Source organism: Falco peregrinus, chromosome 8, assembly GCF_023634155.1.
Source record: "Falco peregrinus isolate bFalPer1 chromosome 8, bFalPer1.pri, whole genome shotgun sequence".
Taxonomy (NCBI): domain Eukaryota; kingdom Metazoa; phylum Chordata; class Aves; order Falconiformes; family Falconidae; genus Falco; species Falco peregrinus.
In genome coordinates, this window is record NC_073728.1 from 18,133,459 (window position 1) to 18,154,683 (window position 21,225).

Genomic DNA, 21,225 nt, shown 5'->3' on the forward strand with positions numbered 1-21,225 from the left:
GAACCCAAGCAAGCACCAGTCTTTGACACCAAACCAGAATCTATTGATGTGCCTTTTGGAGAAAGTGCTGACTTTGAATGCCATGTTACTGGAGCCCAGCCAATACACATCACCTGGTCCAAGGATGGCCGGGAGATCCGAACTGGAGGAAACTTCAATATTACATTTGTAGCCAACATAGCTCACCTTCGAGTGCTCAGAGTTGGTAAAGGAGATTCTGGCCAATACACTTGCCAAGCTAGTAATGAAGCTGGGAAAGACTTTTGCTCAGCCCAACTCAGTGTCAAAGGTATTAAGGTTAAGTTGCCTTCATTTGTGTGTTCTCTTTTTCTTGGGTTAAGAGAACTCTTTGTTACTGAGTCTCATCTTCCACCCTTTACAGTCTGGAGATACATAGAAAGTAGCTTTCTGGAAAGCAGACATATACCGTGTAGTGAGCTTTTCCTATCATACTGTGTGGCACTAGAAGCCTTGTGTGCCCACAAAATCTCCAAGGGGAATGGTCCTCTTGTGAAACTGTCTGGAGAGTTTCACTCACCCTGTATTTTACTTTGTCATTACTGCTTAAACTACAATCACAGTGGTATTCATACACAGCAATTACTATATGGAAAATGATATGGTAAATAGAACTACCTTGCATTTGTAGGCCAGCATTGGTGGCTCAGATTTGCTGAAGGTTTTCAACTGAATCGCTGATTTAATCTAGATAATGAATCACTTAAGTTCTTCATGCAGAAATATGTTTTAAAGATGTGTAAGCAAGTGAAACTATCCCTACCGTGTTTCTGCTGCGTCTGGGAATGAAGGGCTTGTCAAATCTTTCATGCTGGCCTGGGAATATTTTTGTGCCTCAAATGTAACAGCAAAATTTCCCTTGAGTGGAGCAGTCATTCTTCTTGTGGTTTTTACAGCTCCAGGTGTCTGACGCAGCAGGCTCCAGAGTTAGCAGAACATAGTTTTAGTTGTCTTTGCCTTCTTTTCTCTGTCTTGCATCTTTCCTTGAGAGGAAACTCTTGCTGGAGATGTAGCCAGCTGCTGTAGCAAGCTTACTTTGTTGTGCCCCAATACTCTTGTGCTCCCCATAAGTCTTGCTCAATGCTGTAGATTTTACACGGCAAACAGGTATACAGTCACTCTTTACATACTTACTCTGTTCTGCAGAACCTCCCAAGTTTGTCAAGAAGCCTGAAGCTCTACGGTTTGTGAAGCAAGGGGACACAGTGCAACTTGAATGTAAAATCAGTGGCACACCAGAGATCAGAACCATGTGGTACAAAAATGATCAGGCACTCCAGGCAAGCGACAGGCTCCACGTGTCCTTTGTAGACTCCATGGCAATGCTAACCATCTTGGATGCCAACACTGAAGATGCCGGCGATTACATATGTGAAGCCCATAACTCTGCTGGCACAGCCAGCTGCAGCACTTCAGTCACAGTGAAAGGTTAGCAGCATGGCTCCACACACCACTAGAATCCCTGGTTTCCAGGCCCAGTCCCAGCAGCACATACCCCTGGACAGGGAGCTGCTGCTATGGCAGTTGGTGGCTGCTGGGGCAGTGTCTCTCCAGGTGCTCTCACATTCAAATACCTCTGTGTTTAAGCAGCGGAGACCAAGCAGGAAATTGTGGTGGGTGTTCAGCACTGTGCAGCCATTCCCTTCTCTTCCCATTTGAACCAGTTGCAAGCTGAATAAGGCAAGCTTGTCAGATCACAAGGGCAGCATGAACTAGAGTGGAACACCAGCCATGGTGGGGGAGCTGGGCGTATTTTGCAGCCATCCCTCTACCTCCTCTTTATACCCAGTGATTCTGACAGGAATGAAATTTAAGACGGAAGAGGAGGCTGTGTTGCTAAGTCTTGCTGATGGTAGCTTTAAAGACTGGGAAGAGGCGGGGGAAGCTGGAATGTGGTCCTGGAAAGAGGGGAGAGTTGCTTTTGGGGAGGGGCACTGAGCACTGACTCCAAACAGATTTTTTTAGAGGTGATGCCACTTATTTGGAAGCTAAATTTGGGGATACAAGAATAAGTATAGGTCCCCTTCCTGAATATGTTTCCTCCTGCTACTATCCAGAAATCCACCCGGGGAAGCAGACTCACACATTATGATGTGATTCTTTTTTTATAGAACCACCTGTTTTTAGCAAAGTGCCAAGCCCTGTGGACACACTTAAAGGCTCAGATGTTATCCTCCAGTGTGAGATAGCAGGGACTCCACCCTTTGAGGTGGCTTGGTTCAAGGACCGGAGGCAGGTCAGGAGCAGCAAGAAATTCAAAGTGACAGCAAAGCATTCCGTTGCCAGCCTTCATATTCTCAATCTGGAATCTCAAGATACTGGAGAATATCAATGCAAAGCTATGAATGAGGTGGGAAGCGACACTTGCACCTGCCCGGTGAAATTCAAAGGTTTGTATGCTAAAGGATTAACAGCATCACAGCCCTCTTTTTCTGATACCCTGGTTGTCCCTCTTCCAAGCAGGCATGTGTAATTAACCCTCCTCTGCCGTGTTTTTGCCGTCAGAACCCCCACGCTTTACCAAGAAGCTGAGTGACACTGCAATCTTCGTCGGGGAGCCAACAGCCCTGCAGGCAGTGGTGGAAGGATCCCCACCAATTTCTGTTGTCTGGCTCAAGGACAAGGGTGAAGTTATTAGGGAGAGTGAAAATGTCCAGATGTGGTTTATGGACAACATTGCAACTCTTGAGATTGCCAGTGCAGAGGGAGCTGATGTGGGGAAATACATCTGTCAGATCAAAAATGATGCTGGCATGCGGGAGTGCTCTGCCTTTTTACAAGTCCTAGGTGGGTATAGCCTACTTCACAGATACTATGTCTTAAAGCTTGCTCAATTGCCTCTACAAGCCTTTGTTAACTGCTTATATCCTGTGCTCATTAGTTTGCGGGTAGATTTCCTGGTGACACACTGACCCCTCCCTTCCTATTTCAGAACCAGCAGTCATCTTAGAGAGGACCGAGCCAATCACAGTAATGGCTGGCAATCCTTTTACCTTGGAGTGCAAAGTAGGAGGAACACCTGAACTTGTCACCAGGTGGTATAAAGATGGCAGAGAACTAAGGAGTGACCGCAAATACCAAATTACTTTTTTCAACAACATATCCACTTTGAAAGTCTTTTCTGCGGACAGTGGAGACAGAGGCTTGTATACTTTTGAGGTGCACAATGAGGTGGGGGACAGCAGCTGCACTTCTTCAGTTGATGTTTCAGGTCAGCTCTATATCTTTGTTGTTCATGTTTGTCTTTAAAGGAAGCTTTTTCCCTTTTTCCTTCTCCCTGAAAAAAAAACCCAGCACTGTTCTTTCTATTCTTCTGCCCTGTCCTTCTTAGATCGTCTTGTTCCTCCTTCATTCTCAAGAAAACTCAAGGAAACAAATGGGGTGCTGGGATCCTCAGTGCTTCTGGAATGCAAAGTGTCTGGCACCTCCCCCATATCTGTGGCCTGGTTTCAGGATGGGAATGAGATTGTTAGTGGAGAAAAATATGAAATCTCCTTCTTGGATAACGTTTGTGCTTTGAAGCTGAATGACCTGGATGTCACAGACACAGGGCCTTATACCTGTGTGGCAGCCAATGTGGCTGGATCTGATGAATGCAGTGCCTTCCTGACTGTACAAGGTCAGTGGAAGAATACTACAGCCCCTTCAACAAAATTCTTCTTCCCTTTTCTCTCCCTTCCCTCTGGTTTCCCATGGTTTCTTTTTTATGTTTTTTTCTGTTTTCTCCCTCTTTCTCTCTTTTTTTTTTTTTTTTTTGACTGGGACCTGCTCCAGTTTTCCTCTCCTGTAGACACTCTCCTATTAACATCTTTATCCCTCTTCACTTCTTTGCATGATCCTTAGAACCACCTTCTTTTGTGAAGATACCTGATCCCCAGGAAGTTTTGCCTGGATCAAGCGTGACATTCACCAGCTATATCAAGGGCAGTACCCCCTTCAAAGTGACCTGGTTCCGAGGCATCAGGGAGCTGGTGCCGGACAGCAACTGCTCGATCTCCCTGGATGAGTCTATGGCACAGCTGCAGCTGTACAACGTGGAGCCAGACCACAGTGGGGACTATGCCTGTGTGGTCACAAATGATGCTGGCAGTGCCTCATGCACAACCCAACTCTTTGTTAAAGGTGTGTGTGTGGGTGTGGGTGTGTGTACACACAGGTACCTGCCTTCATGCTCTGCCTGGAGCCCTGCCACGTCTGCCCTTCTCATTATTGATCTATACCTCCCCACAGAGCCTGCAGTCTTTGTGAAGAAATTAAGTGATTTCAGCGTGGAACAGGGGAAGTCCATTGTGCTGGAAAGTAGCTACATAGGCACCCCTCCCATTTCTGTCACGTGGAAAAAAAATGGCATGCTCATTGCTCAGTCTCCACGCTGCAGTGTTACAACTACTGACAAATCTGGCATTCTTGAAATCTTCAACAGCACCAAGAGTGATGAAGGCGAATACACCTGTGAGGTTGCAAATGAGGCTGGTGGGGATGTTTGCCACAGCCTTGTATCCATCTTAGGTATGCATCACCCCGATCCTCCTAAGTGATGCAGTGATGTTCTGCCTCTGTTCACCATGTTCTTTCCTTCCCTAGAACCACCCTACTTTGTTACGCATCTGGACCGTATGGAGGTGAAGGTTGGTGAGCCCTTGATCTTAAAATGCCAGATTGGTGGTACGCCAGAAATCAAAGTGTCCTGGTACAAAGATGACACCAAGCTCAGATCAACACAGGCTTACAAAATGCACTTCAAGAATAATGTGGCAACACTGGCATTCTCCACCGTGGAGGACAGTGATATTGGAGAATATATCTGCAAAGCAGAAAATAGCGTTGGCTTCGCCACCTCCACAGCTTCGCTTGTTGTTAAAGGTGATGGGCCAAGGGCCACTCCTTCCTGGGGTATTTTGTAGGAACTCTTTATTGTCTACACCAAGGGGTTCTTACTAATTTCAGAATTAATTAATTCTGGATTGACAGGGTGGATTCCTTCTTATAGTGGTGATTATTATTGTTTTGCAGAACGTGAACTTCCCCCTACATTCGCTAGAAAACTGAAAGATATTCAGGAGGTGATTGGTGCGCCAGTGACATTTGATTGCCGCATAAATGGCTCAAAGCCTATCCAGGTGTCTTGGTACAAGGATGGGGTTCTCTTAAGTGACAGCGATAACGTGCAATCAACCTTCTTAAATAACGTTGCTACTCTCCAGATCTTGCAAACTAGTATGGCTTACTGTGGCCAATATACTTGCTCAGCCCAAAATGCTCTGGGGACTGCATCTTCCAGTGCCAAACTTCTGCTCACAGGTTTGTAGCTCACACTCAAGCAAAGATCTTTTGTATGTCTTTGGTTTTTTTATTTCCTCACCCTTTTCCCCACTCTACCCATTGTATGATGGCCAGGGAGCATGAGCATGGCACAGTGACCTATGTGGTCAGGAGGGCTTGGTGGTAAGCTTTGCCATGCTTTCCTCTTTGCAGAACATCTACAGCCTCCCATCTTTGACATCAAGCCAGTATCTATTGATGTGGCACTAGGGGAAAGTGCAACCTTTAAGTGTCATGTGACTGGCTCTGCTCCCATGAGGATTACATGGACCAGAGACAACAGAGAGATCCGCCCAGGTGGCAACTACAAGATGACTCTGGTGGAAAACATGGCCAGCTTGACAGTTCTAAAAGTTGGTAAAGGGGATGCTGGACTCTACACATGTACTGCCAGCAACAGTGTTGGAAAGGACGCGTGCGCAGCTCAGCTAGCTGTACAAGGTATTGCTGTGAGCTTTACTGTTCATAAGGTTTTTCTCTGTAAGGCAGACACCTGGAAAACAAAGCCCTGAATGCAGACATCTGAGACTAACAACCTTTACAAGAGGCTACACTGAGATGTCTTACTTAATTTAAATATTATTGTAAAACTTAAATACTTAGTAATCTTTTTGGGGTTTTTTTTGTTGTGTTTTTGGGGTTTTTTTTTTGTGGCATAGGGCATGATTTGACTTACCAAAGGTATTCTTCCACTGAAACATTAACTCTGACTTACTGTGGTACCCTGTTGCGCCTTTATGAATGGTCTTGTTGGCCAGCAAAATCTGTCTTCCTTAGAGTCTTTCTCCAGCAGTGACATTCACTAAGTTGTCCAGGGGAGAGAAAGGTAACGGAGAAACTCAGTTCACTTACAAGATGTAAATGTTTTTTTACTGGGTGGGCAGCTCCTGCAAATAACTTTACTCCTTCACACGATAAAAACATTGAAAACTTCTGTTCTAGACAGCAAAACTGGAGGATCTGAGGGCAGACTTGGTGACAAATACCCATTCCGCCAACACTTCACTTCTCCACACAGTGTGTGGATTTTATACATTTCAGTGATCTAAATTTATGACTGGATCCAACTGTCTTGGTGCAAGTGACATTTGTATATTAGTGTAATTTCCTCAGCGTAGGTGTGAACGTGGGATTTATTTATAGCTGCTCAATGTATCTCATTCTTACTGATTTTATAAAAGAACAAATGAAAATATACCACTTAAATCGTGCATGAGTTCAAATGTCCCTGTTGGTTTAGTGCTTTCTTTTTTAAAACTTCTATATGAATTGGGGGGATGTGTGAGGGAGGAACAAAGACATTTCAGGAGTAGATACTATTACTTATACTAAAACAAATAGCACAAGAAGCTGAACTACCACTAGGAATATTTTGTAATAATTGCTTGACAAATTTATTTCATAAATATAGATAGATCAGGTGGATTTGTGTGTGTGTGTGTATACACACGAGTATATTCTACCCATCGGGGTTTTTCTTGGTGTGGTGTGTGGCAGATTGAATTACCTGTAGCTTCAGTGGCAAGTAGAGATGCTGTTATTATGTAGTTTGACTTACAAAAATCATTGAAAGATTGTAGCAGGAAATCTAACCTCTTTAAAAGATTTAAAGCATGTTTCCACTGGAATCACAATTCTATTTATTATTAATGATAGCATTATTAATGATAGCATTACTAATGGGTTCATTTTACCGGAGTTACCATTCATAAAATTATTCCAATTGTCCTTATTTATTTTCTTACTCTTCAACTCTTTATTCATAAAATACTGATATATTTTTTCCCCTCCAGGATTGTTATTTTCTTTTTTTATCCTGAACTTACTTCATGTAACTTATCCTGAACATACTTACTGGCACTCGCTTCAATTCTTTAGAATTTACACAGTTTCCCCAGGGCTGTAAAATTAATGATTTTCACTGTTTTTCAGCCAGTTTCTATAGAACTTGGAAGGGCAAGCTCTTTGTGTGCATTTATTTGCACACATTTAATTTGAGCAGATGCTGTCTCACTTCTACAACGCACAGTTTTTTGTTTGTAGAATTAAGATCTTTTGTTCAACTACCCTTGAAAATGTCCCAAGTTTTTATTAACTTTCCCACTTTAACACCTAATGTTCCTAATCTGTAGCTTCAACAATCACTTTAGGTTCTAGAAACTACTTCACATTCTAAGTATATACCTTATTAACTCATATATCCTCATTTTTGGAAAGGAATGGAATTTGACTGTGACTATTCAGCAGCTGTTAGTATGCAGATAGATAATCATCTCTCTGTCAAAGTGAAATCTGATAGTAAATTACTAAGGTTCCAAGAGACCTTGTGTTAAAAAGCCATCATTTCTATTTTTAGAAACTCTAAGGAAGTTTTGTTACTAACAACATAGGATGTTCTGTAAATGTCCCACAGATTGAAGTAACCCACAATAAAATAGATATCCTTCCTACACTTTACAGACAGATGCACAAAGAGGTGTTTCATCCTGTTTTGCAGAGAGATTTGTTTGTTGTGCCCACATTACCACCTCTTCATTTTACTGGTTAAATCTTTGATCTATGAGCATTCAGCCTTCTGATTCTGAATCATCCTTATGGTACTTTTGATGAAATGTGTTAAACCTTCACTCCTTTCTCTCCTTACAGAACAAAATGCAACTGTCCAGTTTACTTTTCAGTCACAGGACTGTTAACACCAATTTGTGTAATACCAGCTATCTCATAATTCTTCCCAGTATGATTATTTTGAAATTCTTTGTTTTGCTACCTAAACTACTTAACCTTTATTCCTTATATGCACCTTTATGTTTGGCTTTACAATAAATGTGTGAAGGGTTATAATGTAGATACATTTATTGACTAGATCGATTGTTAATGACATATTAAGATATAAAGTAGTTGTTATAATGCCGAGCATAAATGCTGTTAATAAGATTTCTTGGCTGAAAAGTTTGGATTCTTGCATTTCCATCAGGCATTTTGATTACTTATGTATTGCAAGAGAATATTACTTAAAGAAAACCACATCAGCTATCTGTACTGAATACATAGAAGGAGAAGTAGAGTGGGACAATAAAGGAAAAAGTAACTGAAATTGAGAGAGAGAACTTGTTTCCTTCCTAATCTAGATTTTGGTCCAACTTGAAATGATCTAAATGAAAAAATTATAGCATTGTAAAATTAGAATGTTTGCATAAATTTACATTTTCTGTTACATATTTCCTTGCTTATTCAAAGAACCAGTGCAGTTTAAAGCATCATCTCCCCTCTTTTTGGCTTTGCAGAACCACCAAGATTTATTAAGAAACTAGACTCCTCAAGACTTGTGAAACAGCATGATTCCACTAAGTATGAATGCAAAATAGGTGGATCTCCAGAAATAAAAGTCACCTGGTACAAAGGTGAAACAGAGATTCATCCCAGCGAAAAATATAGAATGTCCTTTGTGGATTCAGTGGCAGTCATTGAAATGCACAACCTCAGTGTTGAAGACAGCGGTGATTATTCTTGTGAAGCTCAGAATCCAGCGGGTAGTGCAAGCACCAGTACCTCACTGAAAGTAAAAGGTCAGAATCCCAGTTCTTCCCTTACCTTTCTATCTGTATGAGTCCTCCTCTGTGGAAGAGTTGTTAATTCCCACTTTCTTCAGTTAGAGGCCAAGAGCTGTCTGAATATATGGTAAATCTCTTCCCTGTTATGCTGTGGGAGATCTTTCTTATTTATGGTTTGTCTTTGCTCTTCAGCATCAGAACAGCTACTTGCATAGTCTGTCCTCTTTAATCTCCTTTGCTCAAATAACACAAACTTTAAGCCTCTTTTTTTTTTTCTTTTCTTTTTTTTTTCTTCAGCACCCCCTATTTTTACCAAGAAACCTCATCCAGTCCAGACCTTGAAAGGGTCTGATATTCACCTGGAATGTGAGCTTCAGGGCACTCCTCCATTCCAGATTTCATGGTATAAAGACAAACGAGAAATTCGGAGCAGCAAGAAGTACAAGATCATGTCTGAGAACTACCTTACTAGTATTCACATTCTCAGTGTGGATACTGCAGATGTTGGTGAATATCACTGTAAAGCTGTAAATGATGTGGGAAGTGACTCCTGTATTGGCTCTGTAACACTAAGAGGTTTGTATGAAGATTGGCACCTTCTTGGCGTTTCATTGTTCCTGTCATACTCTTCCTACTTTTCCGCTCCTGGCGTGTTTTTTTACTGTTAAATATCTTCTCTTAAACAGCACCGCCAACCTTTGTGAAGAAGCTGAGTGATCTCACTGTTGTAGTTGGGGAGTCAATTGAACTGCAGGCTGCAGTAGAAGGATCACAGCCCATTTCTGTTCTGTGGTTAAAAGACAAAGGAGAAATCATTAGAGAAAGTGATAATCTCTGGATCTCCTATTCAGAAAATATTGCAACTATGAGGATTGGAAATGCAGAAACAGCCAATGCTGGGAAATACATTTGTCAGATAAAAAATGATGCTGGAGTTCAGGAATGCTTTGCCACGCTGACAGTGCTAGGTTGGTAGCATGGGATAAAAAACACAATGTGTTTTAAAATTTCACTTTAAAATTTCAAATTTTGTGATAGTAATAACTATTGCATTCTTGTTTTTAAAAATTGTGTGACTTGCATCTCATTACAGAACCTGCAGTCATTGTAGAGAAGCCAGGCCCAGTGAAAGTTACAGCTGGAGACTCTTGTACTCTGGAATGCACGGTAGACGGCACACCAGAGCTTACTGCTAGGTGGTTTAAGGATGGGAATGAACTGTCCACAGATCATAAATACAAAATCAGTTTCTTCAATAAAGTATCTGGGCTTAAGATCCTCAATGCAGGACTAGAAGACAGTGGAGAATATACTTTTGAGGTGAAAAACAGTGTTGGTAAAAGCAGCTGCACAGCTTCAGTGCATGTTTCAGGTTAGTTGACTATTCTTTTTGAGTCACATCTGATCCTATAGTTCCTTTACAAAGCCTTCAGACAGCAAACTTTCTCATGACTGGCAGCCTGAGAAACTCATTGGTTGTATAATCTTAGGAGCGCTTGGCATGCCACTTTGTCAGGCATCAAGAATAAATGCCTACCTAACCTCTGAGGGGCGGGAGCTGTCGCAAGGGCTTGATTTCTTCAGCTTTAATCTACCTGTCTGCTTGGACAGCTGGCATAACATTGTTGCTTACGAAAAAGAGCTGCAAAAATAAAAGGTGTCCGTCAAAAGTTTGAATGAAAGCTCCAGCATGTGTCTAACCATCAACCTATCTATTTTTTCAATGACTTGGGTGCATAGGAGCAGATTGCTAAAGCAGTTATATCAAAATAAAGTTAACTGATTTTACTATGCATGGGGAAGTTTCTGCATTTTAAGCTTCTGTATGGTAATACTAATTTTTTTTTTTTTAAACAAATGCAGATCGTATTATACCTCCTTCTTTCACAAGAAAACTGAAAGAAACATATGGTCAGCTGGGTTCTTCTGCTGTACTAGAGTGCAAAGTTTATGGTTCACCACCTATTCTTGTTTCCTGGTTTCATGATGGACAAGAGATTACCAGTGGAGACAAGTATCAGGCTACCCTTACAGACAATACCTGTTCTCTGAAAGTGAATGCACTTCAGGAATCTGATGTTGGAACTTACTTGTGCACAGCTACTAACGTAGCAGGGTCTGATGAATGCAGCGCATTTTTGAGTGTTAGAGGTCAGTATCAATAAGAAGTCAGAGTCAGAGGGCACAAATTTATTTTCAAAAAGACTTCATTCTTGGTTTTGTTACATATTTCTGATTACTATACTCTTCATCAGAAATTCAAATGTACTTCTTCTCTGTCTGTTTTATTTGCATACTTAGAACCGCCATCTTTTGTGAAGAAACCTGAAACACTGAATGTTTTATCTGGGGCAAATGTGACCTTTACCAGTATCATAAAAGGTTCCTCTCCATTGGAAGTTAAATGGTTTAGAGGTAGCGTTGAGCTAGTACCAGGAAACAGATGCAGTATCACCTTGCAAGATTCAATTGCAGAACTGGAGCTGTTTGATGTACATCCACTTCAGAGTGGAGACTACACCTGCCAGGTCTCTAATGAGGCAGGGAAGATTTCTTGCACAGCACGTCTTTTTGTCAAAGGTTTGTCCAGGCTACTGTTTCTTATGCTCCTTATGCTTCTGAAAATAATCTCTTGGCTTTAAATTTCTTTTCTTCCCGTTGTTCCTTATAGAACCAGCCAAATTTGTGAAGAAGGTGAATGATTTAAGTGTAGAGAAAGGGAAAAATTTAATCTTGGAATGCACATATACGGGTACTCCACCAATTTCAGTGACATGGAAGAAAAACGGAGTAAAAATAACACACTCTGAAAAGTGTAACATCACCACTACAGAAACATCTGCCATACTGGAAATCCCTAGTAGCAAATTACAAGATCAGGGGCAATATTCTTGTCATATTGAAAATGAGTCTGGACAAGATAATTGTCATGGTGCAGTCACAATACTAGGTGCGTCAAGCTACCATCACTTAATCAAGTGTTATTTGAACTACTAATGGTCATTGTGCAATACCTTTCTATGCTAACTGTGTGTGTTTGTTCTTCAGAACCACCTTACTTCGTTAGACCCCTGGAGCCAGTGCAGGTGACTGTTGGGGATTCTGCATCCTTACAGTGTCAGGTTGCTGGAACACCAGAAATGATTGTATCATGGTACAAAGGAGATACAAAGCTGAGAGGAACTGCTACTGTGAAAATGCACTTCAAAAACCAAGTTGCCACTCTGGTTTTCAGCCAAGTAGACAGTACTGACAGTGGAGAGTACATCTGCAAAGTAGAAAACACTATTGGGGAGGCTGCTTCATCGTCTTTGCTGACAGTTCAAGGTGAATATTTCATTTTAAGAAGTAGGAAATGACCTATTTTTCTTAACTATGCTTTGCTATTTCAAAAAAACAAAGATCACCTTTTCCTTCTTAAACACACTACTATTTTCTGATGTGTAAGATACCCCATGGCACTGTCTTACATCAGCAAAGGCCTACCAGTAAAGCTAATCAAAAGACATCTCTTACTGACCACAGCTTTTCTGTAGGGATACAAGCTTTTGCATCTTCCTTCCCCACTGAGGATATGGCTTTGATCATTTCCACTGTTATCAGTCCTGAGGGTTAAATACGCTCACTGGGTGTAACTGAGGACAGAATGGTCATGTATTTTGCTGCAACCATATGCACAGCACTCTTTTCACATCAGATTCCAAGTAAATGATATGCTGAATAACATTTTTAATGGAAGTTATGATCAAAAATCCAGCGTACTCCACAGTATATTAGGCAGTGGTTACTGGTGAGTACAGCAACAAGTGCGTATCTTCTGGAAGCCCTCACTGTACAATACCTGTTTCCTTACAGAGCGTAAACTTCCTCCTTCTTTTACACGAAAATTGAGAGATGTTCATGAAACTGTTGGCTTACCAGTTACATTTGATTGTGGCATTGCTGGTTCAGAACCTATTGAAGTATCTTGGTTTAAAGACGGTGTACGTGTAAAAGAGGACTACAATGTTCACACATCCTTCATAGATAATGTAGCAGCTCTCCAGATTTTGAAGACAGATAGGAGCCTTATTGGGCAATATACCTGCACAGCTACCAATGCCATCGGGACTGCTTCTTCTAGCGGAAGGCTTGTCCTTACAGGTTGGTGGGCTGTGAAATATTTAATAGAAATATCTTAAAACTCACTTTTGCTTTATATATGGATTTAATATTGTACAAATATTTATTTCACAGAGGCTTAAAGCAAATTGAGATTTTTAAAGTGATGCTTTTTTATTTCTTTCACTCTTCAGAAGGGAAGACTCCTCCATTCTTTGACATCCCAATTACACCTCTGGATGGTATTATTGGAGAAACTGCTGACTTTGAGTGTCACATTTCTGGAACACAGCCTATTAAAGTCACTTGGGCAAAAGATAACCAAGAGATTAGAACAGGAAGAAACTACCAGATCAGTTATGTAGACAACACAGCCCGCTTGACCATCTTGAAAGTTGACAGAGGAGACTCTGGAAAGTATACGTGCTATGCTAGCAATGAAGTTGGAAAAGACTCTTGCACAGCTCAACTGACTGTTAAAGGTACTGAGTGCATAGTACATTGTGTGCACATTTTTCTTCCTTTAATTATAAAGGAATTAGCCTTTTTTCTGCAAGATAAGTTTGAGAAAAACTTCTGAGATACCCATAGGTCTCTTAAGGGAATTAGGAAGGGTCAATAATAACAAGAGAAATGAAAGAATATTTTCTTCAGTCTAGTTTCTTTATAGGCTTTGGCCCATTTCTTTCTTGAGAACTAAAAAAAAAATCCTCTTTTTTTTTTAATGGCATTTGACTTAAATCGATTTAGGAGGATTATTTTTCAAATAGGAAGATCTACTCTGACAGTAACTGTAAGAGCAAGATACCTGCTCTTTATCTTACCATACTTTCAATTTTTTAAAAAATCCTATTTAAATAAGAGTTAATATCAATTCCCCAATATTCAGATTTTTCTTGAAACATTTTCTTTAGAATTTTTAATTTCAGGTTTGATTCTTAGAAATTGAATAATATATTCTTTTTTTTACAGAACGAAAAACTCCACCTACTTTTACTAAGAAATTATCTGAAGCAGTAGAAGAAACAGAAGGGAATGAACTTAAACTTGAGGGCCGTGTTTCTGGCTCTCAGCCTTTGACTGTTGCTTGGTATAAAAACAATCAGGAAGTTTATTCAAGCCCTCATTGTGAAATATCTTTCAAAAACAATACCTTACTTTTCCATATAAAGAGTGTAGAGCAATCAGATGCTGGTTTATATACCTGTAAAGTGTCCAATGAAGCAGGAAGTGTGTTGTGTACATCTTCTGTTGTTATCAGAGGTTAGTTGAAGTCTTATTTTTCTTTCTTACTTTTCTTTGTTGTATATTAGCTGCAAATATACAGCTTCTATCTTATGAGCTGGTTTTTCTTACTCTGACAGCAGTAATTTGTCCATAGATGGGCAAGATAAAACTGAGTTAAACCCCCAAAAGAAGGAATTATTTCAATTTTGTATACTAATGAATTAAAAGTTTTTCGGGGGGGGCGGGGGGGGAGCTTCTTTGGGGCTTCTTTTTCAATATTTGCTGTGACTAATATGAAGTGAACATTGACATCTGACATTTTTGTTGAATTTTTAATCATTCTCTTTTCATGGAGTAACAGTTTTTCTGTGCAATTACATCTAAGATTGTGCAGCCTTGACAGTGTGATTTGGCAGCATGGCCTTTCATCATAATACTCTTGCAAGAGATTGCATATATTGCATATTTGTTTCTTTAAAGATGCTTATACAGTTTTGCAGCCTAATAGTGGTGCTTTAGCTATTACGTTATTTTTTGCATGTGAATGTCCTTGCTGTGTGGAGAAAAGACTTCTTTTCTGAAGAAAACCTGGAGATTTCTTGCACGTCTGCATAGAAAACATACTCTCTTGATGTTTTTTCCATTTTCTAAAACTATGATTGACATTCTCAGACTTCTGTTTATCCTCCTTCATTCCTTGACATTGTCTTCTTAAGAATCACATGTATCTCTTTTCTCTTATGTTCTTAATCATACTTTCCTTCTTTGAGTATTTACTCCAGCATTTTCGTGTTCCAGAACCTCAAAAGCCTCCAGTTTTTGACCAGCCTCTTCAGCCAGCAGCAGCAGAGGAAGGTGATACTGTACACCTCAGCTGCCATGTCCAAGGATCTCAGCCAATCCGGATTCAGTGGCTGAAGGCAGGGAGAGAAATAAGAGTTTCAGACAGATGCAACTTCAGCTTTGCTAATGGAGTAGCTCTTCTGGAACTTGCTGCAGTTACCAAATCTGATTCAGGAGAATATGTATGCAAAGCTTCAAATGCAGCTGGCACTGATACTTGCAAATCTAAAGTAACAGTTAAAGGTACAGTAATATGGAGAAAATCAAGGCATATGATGAAAATTTAAAACAAAATTCCATCTTTTGTTTTCTGTGGAATACAAATATTAATAATCTAATTGCAAACAGTTAGTACATTTTAGTTCTTTGCAGAACTGTGCAATCTGGGAAGACGGTATATGTAACAATAATTTAAATATCAATAGTGACATAAACAGTGGAGATCAGTGTCAAATCAATAGTACATTCTCACCAAAAAGATTAAAAATTTAGTTTCTAGATCTAAACACCAAATTCAAGAAAAATGCAAGCTAAATGAATGAAACTACTTGGACATGCATATTCTGTGGAAAGTATAGAAACAGTATAATAAAGGAAGATACAAAAATAATTTGATTGAGTGTGTAGCCTTAGAGGCTAATTGCTTCAGGACTACTACAACGCTAAGGCATTTTGACCTTTTAACTGAAAGTAAGTATTGTCTAATCATGAATCTTTACATGGAGGTCTTGCCTTACCGTTGCATAAAAGACATGAGTTCAGTAAGATATAGAAATAATATCTTTTTCTATAATATACAAAATAATAATTGGCTAGCCACAAGGCTAAGAACAATGCAAAAGAAACAAAGAGTTAACAGATCACTGATAAAAAAATGCAAGTAACTCTGAGGGTGTAATTTCCAGAAATAGACAGAAAAGAGAATACCTTACTAAATACTGATACATTTTAGAAAACAAGGATTCTTATTTGCATATCCATCTATGAGTTTGCATCCATGCAGAATGTAAATGACCTGACTGAAGTTAATGAACAGCACAATATGGCCCACAATGTTCAGTTTCATCTCGGAAGTAAAATACAAGTTAATTAAAACAATATGAAAGTATTTTGCATTTTTTCTCTTGCATAATATTTTGTTCCACCTCTGTAATTAATTGCTTTTTTATAATCCCTTTGGAAGCATTATCACTTGTGAGCATAAAATATTACATTAAACCATCTGTTTAAATTGTTTGACTCTGTTTTTTAGAAAAACCAGCAGCTGCACCAGCAGCTAAGAAAGCAGAAGTGGAAGGAAAACTTTATTTTGTGTCAGAGCCTCAGAGTATCAAAGTCATGGAAAGTAAGAACTCTTTTCAAAAAAGTACATTGTCTTCTATTTGCCTACACCTTTTGTTTGAGATTACGTCTTGCTGTCATAAACAGCTGGAAAGACTTAGCTTCCTCATTTGCATCTTTCTGCAGAGACTGTGGCAACCTTTTTTGCAAAAGTTGGAGGAGACCCAATTCCAAATGTTAAATGGTTGAAGGGAAAATGGAGGCAACTCAACCAGGGAGGTCGCATTATAATTCAGCAGAGAGGAGATGAAGCTAAACTAGAAATAAAGGATGCAATAAAAACTGATTCTGGCATGTACAAATGTGTAGCTTTTAACCAACATGGTGAAATTGAGAGGAGTGTAAACCTACAAGTTGAAGAAAGAAAGAAAGAAGTTGTTGAAGGCGATCTCAGGGCAAAACTAAAAAGGTATATGGAAAGTTTTTATAAATCTGTTATCAACACAGAAGAAATGTTTTTATTGTATATATCTCAGATCAAGATATGATTTTTAATATTCATTAAATATTAATAACTGTACTAAAAATAGAAGCACCTGACTAAAGGGGTCCGCTGCACATTGCAGCTCTCAGCCAATTCATTTTTTCAGTGAACAACTTTCTAGGAATGAAGCATTGTATATTTAACTTACATCATTGATTTGAATAGCACTCCAACAAAAAAGAAGGAAGAGGAAGAGCAACCTATTGATATCCTGGAACTTCTCAAAAATGTAGATCCCAAAGAATATGAGAAATATGCTCGCATGTATGGAATTACAGATTTCCGTGGCCTCCTGCAAGCCTTTGAGTTACTAAAGCAAACCCAAGCAGAAGAAAGCCATAGATTGGTAAGATATAGCATGACTGCAGCTTTGGCTTTGTTACATCTAACATGGTTTCTCTGAACAGACTTGGTGTCCACGCTCTGATTTTACTGTGTGTGCAGGAATTTCTGGTTCCTCATTAGGTCTTTGAGTTCTCAATTTCTTGCATGCTCAAACCCAGGAAGGAGGAATGGGCCTTCTGGCAAAGTATGTCCTAGCTTCACAACTTGGCTGCAATTTTTAAGATGGGAAGATAACACTAGTTACAATACAGTTACAGAAAATTTGATGTAGGAACCAGTTCTATGTTGAACAAACATGACAGCTTGACATTTAACATCCTTTAATTTTTGAGTACTTTCTGCCTTTTTACAGGAAATTGAGCTCACAGAAAAAGCTCAAAGAGAAGATCAGGAGTTTGATGAACTTGTAGCTTTTATTCAGCAACGACTCTCACAGACAGAGGTAACAAATTTTTGGACTGATTTGTGAAACATTCAAACCCAAAACAGGGAACCTAAAACTAATTTAAGCTACTATTTTTCAGCCTATTACTCTGATCAGAGACATTGAAAATCAGACAGTTTTAACAGATGAGGATGCTATCTTTGAATGTGAGATTAAAATTAACTATCCAGAAATTAAACTTTCATGGTACAAAGGAACACAGAAACTGGACTCCAATGACAAATACGAAATTAGAATTGAAGGTGATCGCCACATACTGAGAATCAGGAACTGCCAACTTGAAGATCAGGGAAATTTCAGAATAGTGTGCGGACCACACATTGCCAGTGCCAGGCTAACTGTGATTGGTAAGTGTACTTTTGAAGTATGCATTTGAATTAATTTACACTTTAAGTATTTCACTGTCTGATGTCTGCTAAAATGTATGTTTTAACATGCTAATAGAACCTGCAGTTGAACGGCATCTTCATGACACTACTTTCAAGGAAGGAAACACATGCACGCTGTCTTGTCAGTTCTCTATCCCAAATGCCAAGTCTCAGTGGTATAGAAATGGGAGACCCATTAAGATAGGAGGGAGATACTCAACACAAGTCTCTGACAAAGTACACAAACTCATCATCAAGGATGTTAGAACAGAAGACCAGGGACAGTATACCTGCAAGCTTGATAATCTAGAAACAACTGCAGATCTGGCCATTGAAGGTTTGTAAACAGATATAGAATCTTTTTATTGCAGTATTGATAAACAGTTTCTGGATGTTCCGTTAACAGTACAATTGAAAATGCAAGGAATTTCTTAAAGACATATTCCCAAATTTGGAAATGGACTAAACAAGAAATTTTGCTGTCCTTTCTCTTTGAACAATATGAGACATACTTGTGTAAGTTAGTATTTTTGACTAAATCATCATTGTTAATGTCCCCTGGCCCTCAAACAATCTGAGTCATACTTGCTTTTGTTTTCTTTTTCTCTGATATTCTTATATTTTCCTTGGACTTCCTCTTTTTCTTGTTCTTCACCTTTAATTTCCTTAATGGCTTCTCTTGTATAATTTATCTGCACAGCAATCTTGTTATAGTTGTACTCTTACGTCTTCTTCATTCTTACATAGAAAACTTCATAGAAGATGGAATCTCTTTTTCTTACTCTTTCAAGATCTATTGTTATTATCTCTTAATATAATGTACTTATGAAAACAAAGAAAAGGAATTAGGTAAGCTAAATGGCCTGGTGGTGCATAACAATTGGTTTATTTTTTGTTTCTAAAAACAGCGGAACCAATTCAATTCACAAAGAGCATCCAGAACATTGTAGTGAGTGAACACCAGTCTGCAACCTTTGAGTGTGAGGTGTCTTTTGACGATGCAATTGTGACATGGTATAAAGGCCCCACTGAACTGAGAGAGAGCCCCAAGTACAGCTTCAGAAGTGAAGGTCGCTGTCATTATATGACTATTCACAATGTTAATGCAGAAGATGAAGGTAAAAATGCATGGAATATTTGTGCTGATGCCATTCTTTTATTGGGTTTTGTTGTCTTTTTTTAGTGATAAAGGCATATAAATATCTCTTGGCTGTTACAGGTGTATATTCTGTAATTGCTCGTCTTGAACCAAGAGGAGAAGCAAGAAGCACTGCAGAGCTCTATCTGGTAACCAAAGGTTAGCAAATTTGCTAAACAAATTTGTGATGATAGCCATCTGCACATTTGTGAATTTGAAACATGATTCTGGAAAAATAAGTACTCCTAAAAGAAATCTAATATTCTTTTGCAGAAATCAAACTGGAGTTGAAGCCACCAGGTAAAGATCATGAGCAAGACTGGCACAAGATCTTTCTATACTCTGTCATAAATTTGGTTCATTGCTTTGCTTTACTTTTTATTTTCAAATCCTTTTTTCCTGGCTATAGTACATCAAACCTACCACCTGAAAAAATATTCCTCATCCATAGATATAAGGAACTATTTATTCTCATAAATAGTGGCAATGAATACTCTGATAACTCCAAATTCAGTGATATTAATGTGCCTGGGTCCTATTTTGTACAATATGGGAAGCCACATTCTTTAAAACACAAAAGTTTAATTTATTTTTTGAATGACTGAGAAATAAAACAATGAAGAGGTACCAATGAATAGATTCAATGTCCTCTGCACAACTGAAAAAAAAAAAACAACCAAAGGATGCAAAATCATCTCCTTGAGATATATAATGATCTTTTCTGGATGTTCTTAAAAGTCTACTCCAATATGATCCAAGAATTATTTAGAAACTAAATGAAACAGTGTATAGTCTGGCCAGACCGAAAGATTGATGCAATTAGTTATCTGTTGGTCAGCTAGGTTGTTCTTGAGGAGCAAGCTCCAATCCTTGTACCCTAGAACAAGCAAGATTAAAGTACCATGAACCACTGTTCTTGGGGGCAGCATATTCTAATCTATTTTTTTTATTAAGTCAATTAAATATTTTGATTTTCTAGATGTTCCTGATGCCAAGGTTGCAGTTCCACCTCAAAAACCAGCTGAAGGTAGAGTAACAAAACCATACTTGTTCCATAGTGCTGTTTTATATCTGCAGTGAAGCAGCACACCAGGGAGAACCTCAGACAAAAATCTTAGATGGCTAAGTGTCAAGATCTAGTTAATTATCTCTGTAAAAATATAACATGAGCAAGGCTTGTCTTGGATAGGGTTGTTTTGTTGTGTGGAAGGTAGTGGCAGGAATGAAGCCTTTTCTCTTAAAAGGAGTTTCTCCTTTCCGTCTTTTTTTCCTATGAGTTTCTTATTCATTTGATCTTTCTTTTATTTCCATGTTCCTCTTCTTATCATGCTTTATTTTCACCATATCTTCTTTTTGCCACAGAAATATCTTTTAAAAATGCTATCTGAACTACTACTGTTTGCAGGGGGGAAGGAAAATAAACTACAAATGTTCTTTTAAAGCCATACAATGGATTGCATGTTTATTGTAAATGGTCTTTCTCCAGGCTCTGGTATTGGACTACAGACTACAAACATTACATATATTCCTGTTACATTCATTAGTTTACTATGAAAATTATAATTTCAAGCTTGGTTTGATTTCCAGGATAATTTGGTAAATGCTTTCAGTGACAGCAGGAGGGCAAAGGTTTGATGTTTAGGTGAATTACTATCAGCAAAGATAGGAAAGTGATGGAAGTAAAGAAAATAAAGCTGAGAAGAATCAGGATTCAAATAAAGGTAGACTGGGGATTCCCACTCAAAATACATTCTTCCAGCTACCGTAAACTGACAGAATGAGGATCGTGTTTGCTTTTATGTAGCAGCTGCAATAAAATCATCTTATCTATTTTCCAAATACACTAAGAGGTTTCTTCATTTACAAGAAAACACCATACTTACATTTTATTCTAAACATTTCATTTTTCCTACAAGCTGCGCCTATTCCTATTCTTCTGCCTATTGTTCCACCACCAGAGGAGAAAAAGCCAGGTAACAATAGTTAAAGTATTTGTACAGTATCTACATGTTTCTTTGTGGATGTTGGTGGTTTTTAAATTA

At 38.9% G+C, this 21,225-nt stretch overlaps 1 protein-coding gene across 1 annotated transcript in view; it reads left to right on the forward strand.

Annotated features, from left to right (window-relative positions):
* The window catches only part of TTN (titin), a 238,731-nt gene that overhangs the window by 67,421 nt on the left and 150,085 nt on the right, over positions 1 to 21,225 (forward strand). Inside the window, exons 73-106 of the mRNA XM_055812704.1 lie at positions 2 to 289; positions 1,165 to 1,446; positions 2,130 to 2,408; positions 2,524 to 2,805; positions 2,951 to 3,229; positions 3,350 to 3,637; positions 3,862 to 4,140; positions 4,249 to 4,527; positions 4,603 to 4,881; positions 5,032 to 5,319; positions 5,494 to 5,781; positions 8,625 to 8,906; positions 9,189 to 9,467; positions 9,578 to 9,859; positions 9,985 to 10,263; positions 10,755 to 11,042; positions 11,193 to 11,471; positions 11,563 to 11,841; positions 11,940 to 12,218; positions 12,747 to 13,034; positions 13,187 to 13,474; positions 13,965 to 14,255; positions 15,018 to 15,305; positions 16,315 to 16,407; positions 16,530 to 16,812; positions 17,053 to 17,233; positions 17,585 to 17,674; positions 17,757 to 18,024; positions 18,122 to 18,382; positions 18,954 to 19,163; positions 19,265 to 19,342; positions 19,457 to 19,483; positions 20,163 to 20,210; positions 21,100 to 21,156. Coding sequence (XP_055668679.1) covers positions 2 to 289; positions 1,165 to 1,446; positions 2,130 to 2,408; positions 2,524 to 2,805; positions 2,951 to 3,229; positions 3,350 to 3,637; positions 3,862 to 4,140; positions 4,249 to 4,527; positions 4,603 to 4,881; positions 5,032 to 5,319; positions 5,494 to 5,781; positions 8,625 to 8,906; positions 9,189 to 9,467; positions 9,578 to 9,859; positions 9,985 to 10,263; positions 10,755 to 11,042; positions 11,193 to 11,471; positions 11,563 to 11,841; positions 11,940 to 12,218; positions 12,747 to 13,034; positions 13,187 to 13,474; positions 13,965 to 14,255; positions 15,018 to 15,305; positions 16,315 to 16,407; positions 16,530 to 16,812; positions 17,053 to 17,233; positions 17,585 to 17,674; positions 17,757 to 18,024; positions 18,122 to 18,382; positions 18,954 to 19,163; positions 19,265 to 19,342; positions 19,457 to 19,483; positions 20,163 to 20,210; positions 21,100 to 21,156 — 8,109 coding nt within the window. The remainder of the gene's footprint in view (position 1; positions 290 to 1,164; positions 1,447 to 2,129; positions 2,409 to 2,523; positions 2,806 to 2,950; positions 3,230 to 3,349; positions 3,638 to 3,861; positions 4,141 to 4,248; positions 4,528 to 4,602; positions 4,882 to 5,031; positions 5,320 to 5,493; positions 5,782 to 8,624; positions 8,907 to 9,188; positions 9,468 to 9,577; positions 9,860 to 9,984; positions 10,264 to 10,754; positions 11,043 to 11,192; positions 11,472 to 11,562; positions 11,842 to 11,939; positions 12,219 to 12,746; positions 13,035 to 13,186; positions 13,475 to 13,964; positions 14,256 to 15,017; positions 15,306 to 16,314; positions 16,408 to 16,529; positions 16,813 to 17,052; positions 17,234 to 17,584; positions 17,675 to 17,756; positions 18,025 to 18,121; positions 18,383 to 18,953; positions 19,164 to 19,264; positions 19,343 to 19,456; positions 19,484 to 20,162; positions 20,211 to 21,099; positions 21,157 to 21,225) is intronic.